Source organism: Perissodus microlepis, chromosome 19, assembly GCF_051167445.1.
Source record: "Perissodus microlepis isolate ML-2025 ecotype Zambia chromosome 19, ASM5116744v1, whole genome shotgun sequence".
Taxonomy (NCBI): Eukaryota; Metazoa; Chordata; class Actinopteri; order Cichliformes; family Cichlidae; genus Perissodus; species Perissodus microlepis.
Window position 1 is genome coordinate 10,672,867 of NC_140479.1, and position 8,504 is coordinate 10,681,370.

Here is an 8,504-nt window from a genome sequence, read left to right on the forward strand (position 1 = left end):
CCTTCACAGCCAAACACTGTGGGCAGTGCCCGAAAGAATACGTTTGCAGAAAAAAGCGGTGAAATGAAGTTCCTCCCATGAGTGTTTGGGCTCTCCAGGGGAGTAGCTCAGCCATTCAGAAGGAGCTCAAAGTGGAACCACAACTCCTACAGACTGAGAGACCCAGCTGGGGTACTTCTGGCATTTGAATAGAATACCTCCCAGTGAAGTGTTTCACCATTCTGGGTCTGCCCTGGACACACTGGGAATTTATGGAAAAACAATACTAAACACATTTTTAAAAATGATTTTCTACACATAAATAATTAACAAAAACTTCAGTTCAAGCTTTTCTGAACAAGTTTCTGGCATGATGAAAGAAAAACGCGTGTGCCCATACACAGAAAAGAGTCTGCTTGAGAGAAATAGGCCTTAACGGGAAAACTCTTTGCATAGTGAAAGAAAAATAAATCCAGTGAGAATCTGGGTTACAGTAAGTGTCTATTGCCAAAGTCATAAGGGCAAATGCATGGCACCCAAAAAAATCTATATATTTCTTTATTTCCTTCTGAACTTGATACAGGTATTGGTCATATTAACACTTTAATGCTGGCAAGAAATGTTTTTAAATGGAAGCAGTAATCACATTTTTAGACATGCATGAAACAAATGGAGTTTCCATGAACTGAGCAGTGGCGTTCAATTCATAAATCATGAAAAACACTCAGTACAACAACTTAACCTTCTTATTTTTCCCGGTTCTTTTCTGTTACGCAGTTCCTCCACAGATTTTATTCAAGACTTTTTCGAATGTCTTGTATTTCCCTTATGTTTCTGACACCTCTCACCCAGATTCTCATTTAGTGTCAGCAGACCCGTATATCCTGCACAATATGTGAGTCACATTTTGGACAAAGCATGTCTTGGGACTGCCTCGGGCTCTAAAGTTTTAGCATAAGTCATTATGTCAAATAATAGCAGCTCTTCATGGTAATTTGTGATGAACCACGTAACCAGAATTAATTAATTTTGGCTACATGGTTCGTTTCAGAAGGAGCTCCTAATCCTTTCAAACACAAGCAAACGTATGACTAACTTTCTCCAGTCAGTTTTCATCTTCAGCATTATCCCCCATTTCAGATTAGACATCAGTAGTCGCATAGCAACAAGACTGAAGTAACGCTCCCTGCGCTCACAGCTGTGCTTTGTGTTTGATCAGGAGAAAAAAAACGCATCCTATGTGGTCATGCTCTTATATATCATCCGCTGTGACATTATTACAGAAGTGAATGCTTTGTGGGGAAAATGTGTCATTCTTTGCTGCAGAGGAAACAGCTGCAGCAGGTCGTCATGGCTGATTACTAAGAGGAAAGGTGAAGAAACATAAGGATTTTGCACAAAGGGTCTATTATTTAAGTCTGGTGCCTGAATTATTTTCTTTCCTTTTTTTTACTACTACAAAGCTATTGTAGAATCTCAAAATATATAAAGATGTATCATTTCCCTTGTAACTCTCTCCTCCACCTACTTCCTCTCTAGATACATATGTTAAGCTGACCTTACTTAACTCCATGGGCCACGAGATGTCCAAGTGTAAGACCTCCATCTGTCGAGGTCAGCCCAACCCAACCTACAAAGAGACGTTTGTCTTCCAGGTAGCTCTTTTCCAGCTATCGGACGTCACGCTCATCCTATCTGTCTACAACAAGCGCAGCATGAAGCGCAAGGAGATGATTGGTTGGATTTCGCTGGGCCTCAACAGCTCTGGAGAGGAGGAGCTCACCCACTGGACTCAGATGAAAGAGTCTAAAGGACAGCAGGTTTGCCGCTGGCACAGCTTGCTGGAATCTTAATGGCACAGCAAGATAGCACGCGGGCATAGCTACACGGCGCCGCCGCCGTCGTTGTCCCAGATGGGCAGGAAATGGAAATGTTCAACTGGGAAGCGGGAGTGCGATGCCGTCCAATGAACCAGCGTCAGTGGTGATGACGAGACGGGAACACAACCACACGCATCTGCACTCAGTTTCTCAGCTCGGCATGGCATAAGCGATTTCATGGCTCTGTTTGACTAAACAGTCATGAATTAGTTTTATGATGAGACATGCTATTTTCCATATACTGCCGTGTAATGACCTTTAAGTTTTTGTAGATGGCATCTTTTTGTCTGCTGAGCCGGTTTAGCTGGGGCTAAAGATCATTGAGCAAATTACACTTGGTAGCCATATGTACCCACACCTCCAGCCGCATAAATACAAGTAGGAGTTTCTAAAGAAGGTTTTAATTTTTGTAATTATATTTTTTTAACAAATATTTTCCAGACCACCTCTTAGCAGATCCTTACCTCAAAATTTAGCTAGAGACAACTTCTTACCTGGAAATGTCAAACGAGGCTGGACATTGTGTCATCCCCATCGACTTCAAAAGCACAAGAAGTTTGGCAGATTTTAAAATGGCAGTTCTACAATGGTGTAAAATAGGGACTGTAAAAGAATTAAAAAGGAAAAAAGCTTCTTAACTGCAAGACCCACCTGAAAGTTCCTGTACTTCTTTAAAATACTACAAGCAATCTGACGTGCTTCAGTCAAAGGCAGCTGGACTCCTTTTAGGTTTTTGAAGACATTGTCACCTCTCACCTGAAAGGGTTATTTGCACCTAAAGAAGAAGAGACACTGTAAAATACAAATGTTCAGATTTTGGATTCACGCCTCTACTCACGTAAGCATAACTCATGATCTTAGGTGGCGCACTAGACAGCGCTCCGAATCAGTCTTTAGAACTGAAAACAATCTTCTGAATGAAAAGTAAAACCTCTTCAGGAACCTAAAGCAAGTGCAGCTGCCTTCAGTTCAAACACTTTAGATTATCATAACTTAGACGACTGAGAACCCATTCAGTCATAGATAGTGAAAAGGGACTCATGGGGGAGGTAAAACTAGTCACCATGGAACTTCCATAAAATCCTAGTTCTTACATTGGGAATGAGGTTCATGTACCTCAAAGTGCAAGCCTTAGCTTGTTTAGTATATAACAAAGAGTGACAGTCCAAACAGCAACAGCAAAACATTTAACTCAGTCAGAATGCATTAATGGTAAATCAAAAAAGATAAAGCAATTAGAAGAGATAAGGAGCCATGGATAAGGACCTGTAAACAAAGAAGCAAAAGGCCAGTCTAACAGCAAACAGGAACTTCCAAAGCTAAAAGAAGAAAAGAGACACCAGTGTGTAAGCGCAAAAACCATTTGAGGTTGGTTCCAAACGTGAGTCAGTCCCCATAGACTCCCACTTTAAAATGCCCAATGTAAAGCATTAAAATCATTAAAATGTTTATAGTCTGTTTATGGTCCATCGGCTAAGCCCATTCTCTACTAATTGGAGTCACTGAACTGGATCTCTCCACTGTGTTTATGCTGTTTGGAGCACCTCTAATAGAATTGTCTAACACATAAAATAGCTTGCTGCGTGGTACAAACATCCAAGAAATCTCTCACTCCACCCTTTTGTCTACATATCATTAATTCTGGGTCCAGAAACCTAGTATAGCAAAAATACTGAGTCCAAACCAATGAACGCCTTTATGGTGTCCATCTTTTACATAGTACTGACATAAAGCTATGGACCTTTTCAGGATTTGGGGTGGCATGACTGTAAGCATTAGTTAAAAGAACTGCTAAAAGGATCTGAGCAGAATTTACTCAGCTGGTTAGTTGAATTTCTCCAGATGTCTGATATGTGAGTCGGAGGTGTGGATACACAGAGCTACCATTACTGGTCATGCTAACTGCACTGACTCTCTTTCTCTTTGGACCAAAAAATGACATTTCAACTCCTACAGTTCACCTTCCCTCTGTCTTCAGGCTTTAGAAGATCTGGACTGTGACCGGAGACTTTGCACTGGCAGGATTTTTTATCAGATGTGACCAGCTGATTGGTAACGATCATGTCTTAAATCAGAAATTATATTTTAGTGGATGTTTAGAACAGAGAAGGGAGCACTAGAGGAAGAGTACTTTTCATTTTCTTATTTTGTTTGTTCACCTTTTTTCTGACTGCAGCTTTAATCACTATCACATCATTTTAGAAACATGCATGCCACATGCTCCGTCCAGGGTAACCATAAATGGGACAATTATAAAGTGAATATAGGGACTTTTTAAATTTTAAATGTCCTTTACCAAAGTTTATTTCATCACGCTGCATTGTAACCAGTGCAGTTTCATTCAGGGTGGTGGGAGGTTATAAGGCAGTCATAAGAAAAAGAAAGTCAATTCTAAGGTTTTTATGTATCAGGAAAAAATGTTAAAAATAATCTAGGACTTAGCTGGTCTTAAAAGTGCATCGTCAGATGAACAGTTTTTAGTACGCCCCTCTGTTACCGACCACATTTATTTTGTCCTGATAAGTAAAACCTTAGAATTGATACTTTCTTTTTCATGGCTGTAGATTGAGTGAGAATTATTACACTTTAATGAATTCCTCTCTGCTGACACTACTGAGTTACAAGCGTAGCTTTTTTTAAACTCAAGCTTAGGTAGAATAAATAAATGTGAAGAATAATAGAAGGTGTCAGACAAGCCCTGACATCACTGCCAGGGTTTGTGTCGAGATGACATTCAATAGTGATCGTGGAGAAGAAATGAGTGTTTCAGATTGTCGAATATTTATAGAAAACACCAGTTGGAGGACACATTGACTGACTGGGATATGCTATATGTAGGTTAGTTAGATGGTTTTGTGAACATGACTTTTCATTCGAAGGTTACATGCAATGTCACGATTCTTTAAAGAAATTTCCGACACCTTTTTGAATATAAACGGCTCATTAAATCACAGCTAACAGGTGAGACTAAAACCTACTTGTTACCTTTTTCTAACCTGCTCTGGTGCTATAAGAGAGCTGTGGGTGTCCACACAGAAGCCCTTGCCTTATGGTTTTTAGTCAGTTCATCAACTTCTTAAAGAGTTCAAAACACAGACACACCCTGAGAGCACACAGACCTGCATCCACACTTATAGAAAGCACACACAGTGCAGCACCACTCAGCCTCGCTGGAGGGAATTCAAACTTTTGAGGAAATTTCATTACGGCAGTGAGCACCGACAACCCTGCAGACTGTCTACGGGCTTTTTAGCTGCAGCCGCTTTATCTCTGCGTTTCATATACAGATAAAAAAATATATATATACTCTTTACTGTGCCTGTGGTTGTGGTGAAAGGTAGCTTTGTGCAGTGTTTACCAAGTGTGTGTGTGCGTGTTGACTGGAGAAGGTACAGTAAAGGGGGCGTGGGGGGGGCTGTGATGTAGGTAGAGTTGTTGCATTTTCTTGTTGGGTGTAACCGTTTCTGATTTTAATTACTGGTTATTAGAAGAAAACAAGCCAAGTCCTGATTGTCTGACATATGCTTTATATTAGTAACTGTTTTATCTATTTTTGTATCAGCAGCCGGGAGAAGAAAATGTGTCAAGCCAGTTATTAGTGAATCAAATATTAACCGACTCCGTGAGCAATACTGTTCTGAATTGCTACTCTTTATGATTCAGTTTGTTTACGTGGGGGAAGCAACACACGTCTTATAGCTCAGGTCTTATTTATGTTCCCTTATCTAAAACCAGAGAGGGGTGTGATGGAGACCGGCTGAGTTCATCTCAAAGCAATCTGTCAAGACTTCTCAGCTTTGATGCTTTCTAACAGCTTGAAACAGAAGCACAGCCTTTACAGCACAACAGTGAAACACACAATGTGAAAGACCAAAGCTCATTTGGAAGTGTAGAGATGCACCTGTAATCGGAATCCAAAAGGTTTTTATTTTATGGGATCAGCCTGGAGCCTTTGAGTGAATTTGTATAGTGTGATATTTGATTACCTGTGGGGGGGGAGAAAAAGGGGGTGTGTGGAATTCAACAGAAGACGTGCAGGGATATATTAAAGTGGGATCACAGGCACCATAGTTAATAATATTACAATATTATTATCAGTAAAGTAACAGATGAAAAATATTAACACTGCTGGGAAAAAAAAATCCTCTTCTCTGAAAATATAATTATGCTGGAGAGAACTAGTACCTGAAAACCAACTGGAAATGTTATCCGCAACACTTGATCCATGATTCATGTTCCCTCCAAATACGGAAGCAAAAGAAGGCCAAAACATTTGACTTCTAGATACTGTTACGTTTATAGATTTGAAAAAATGAAAATGCTTTCACGTTGTAATACTTCAGAAATGTTGTTAAAGTATTTTTAGAGTTTGCAAAAACCAGAAAGCAATACTATCACAAAAGGAAAAACATCATACAATCTGGACTGCCTTTAGCTCTGATGACAGCATTCAACGTGGGATCATTTTGATAAATTTATCCAGCATTTTTTTCCATCTAGAACTGCATTAATTTCTCACTATTATCTTGTTTGACGATGGGAGAGGCAGAAATCCCAAATAATCTCAGCGGCCTTAAGATCTGGACTCTGTTGTGGTCGATATGTATGTGAAAACCAAGTCACAAGTTTTCTCCCTGAGCCCCTCTTTCGCCATCTGAGCCCAATGAAGCCTGCCATGGTCGTCTTTGAATATGCCCGTGACATCAGGGGAGAAAAACATCCATTGATGGAAAAACCTGGTCATTCACTATGTTAAAGCTGTCAGTATATCAGCATATATATGTATCAGTATATTCAGGAAGTCAGCTAACCTCATTTTTTTAAACGTACAATTTGCTGAACCTAAGGCTTGCAGGTACGAGGCATGATGGGCGCATGACTTCATCCACCCCTCGTTAGTTAGCCATAAGTCTGGAGCAAGGTAAATCTGGACCACATGACCTTTTACCATTGCCCCAGAGTCCAGTCCTTATGATCCCAGCAACGTGCAGCCCATTTTTCTGATTAGCCACACAGATAAGTGGTTTTCTTAAGACTACACAGCTGTGTAGTTCTCTTAATTTCATATCTATAATGACTGTGGTTGATTCTGATTTCACCAAGTTTTAAAGTGATTGTGATCACGATCAGTCAAGTTTTTTTTTTCCTGACCACTATCTTTCCAGATTTCAATAATGTGTTGTACATTTCTTAACCTGGCTTTAGTACTTTCAGCTTCTCCAAAGTTGTTTTCCTTGCTTGATGGAGGCCAATAATTTGACCCCTCTGCAATACAGCAGTGCATTTTTATTTATTTATTTTTTTAAAAAAGAGAATCTGCTAATTTCATCAACTGAAACAAACATTTTTGTCCTCAAGGAGCTGCTCGAGCACCCAAGGGCCAACTACTTCATCTGCTGCCAGCATGTGAGACCATGAAGTGCTTTAGAAACAAGTGAAAATACTTGAAAGTCAATTTAAAATGCAGAATTTAAAGTTTTAGGTTCGTTCAGGGTCGTTTGAAGAAGTTTAGATGTACAACAGCAAACTTTTGACACATGAATTTTCTGTTTAATGTGGTCTGTTTACAAAAACAGAAATAAAATTTCCAATCAGGGAATTAAAAACAGATCTCTGTACATTTAAATTCAGTGCAGTGTACATATTTAAACTCTGCTGGTCTTCTTTTGCTTCCGTACCAAACAACAGAAACCTGTTTAACATCCCTTTGACGAGCTCTGAATGTGTTAGTCTTTCACAGGTTGTGTTCCACTAAGTACGTGTTCAGACTTGTACGTTTGCGCTTTGCTGCATCGTTTCTTACGCTTTCATTTAATTTACAAGTTTTTAAGAATTTTCTGGTTTTTAAGGCTGGCTTTAATTTGTGATTTTATTTTATTTTTTAGAAACTACCTATGCCACAGACGGCATCGGTGCCTTACTGTTTTTCACTCAGCAACCTTGTGTCACAGTGTCTTAACGTACCTGTAAATGTATCTTTCTCCTGTACTTTGGACTGACTTTGATTTGTAAACTGTCTTATTAATTGACTTCTGATAGAGAATTTCTATGTGATGATATTGTTTAAAAAAGAAAAACAAAACAAAGAAACATCATCATGTAAGAGTTTTTTTTTTTAATTGAATTGTGCGTTGCATTTGAATCAATGTCCTAAAATTTGCCTTAAATTGCATTTCCACAAAATAACCAACAGGTGGAGCAACCATTGCATCCTGTTTCTTTTTTTTGTCAATGTTTGAACTTCACTTACTTTATAAACTTTTAACTCTCCTCCGTTAAATGTAAACCACCGAAATTTGCATGAATTCAAAATAAGCGTGGCAGTGTTGTTTCTCGAAATCAGACTGCCTGCAGCTCATGCGGAGAGGGGCTCACTTGTACAGTGGCATCTTTTGATGAACGTTTCTACCCCACAGGCAAAGATATCATAGCTACACCCAAGTGTACATCTAAATACCTCTCTGTTGCAGAAATCCTAAAAATGGCACAGAAATGGAACATTAAAAAAACCAAACACATCTTTAGGTGGATATCTGTTACTCTACATCTAAATATCTTTGCACTTGTTGTACAAGAGTGTAATTAATTCCAGCTTCATTTTTATTGCACAGACAGACAACTTTAAAGCTGCCAGCCCTCCCCCCT

At 39.3% G+C, this 8,504-nt stretch overlaps 1 protein-coding gene across 4 annotated transcripts in view; it reads left to right on the forward strand.

Annotated features, from left to right (window-relative positions):
- syt14a (synaptotagmin XIVa) overlaps window positions 1–8,066 on the forward strand; it is a 56,018-nt gene extending 47,952 nt beyond the window's left edge. For all 4 annotated transcript variants that reach the window (XM_084915620.1, XM_084915618.1, XM_084915621.1 and 1 more), the window contains one exon: window positions 1,519–8,066. In XM_084915620.1, coding sequence (XP_084771746.1) covers window positions 1,519–1,832 — 314 coding nt within the window. In that variant the 3' untranslated portion in view covers window positions 1,833–8,066. The remainder of the gene's footprint in view (window positions 1–1,518) is intronic.
- The last annotated feature ends 438 nt before the right edge of the window (window positions 8,067–8,504 follow it).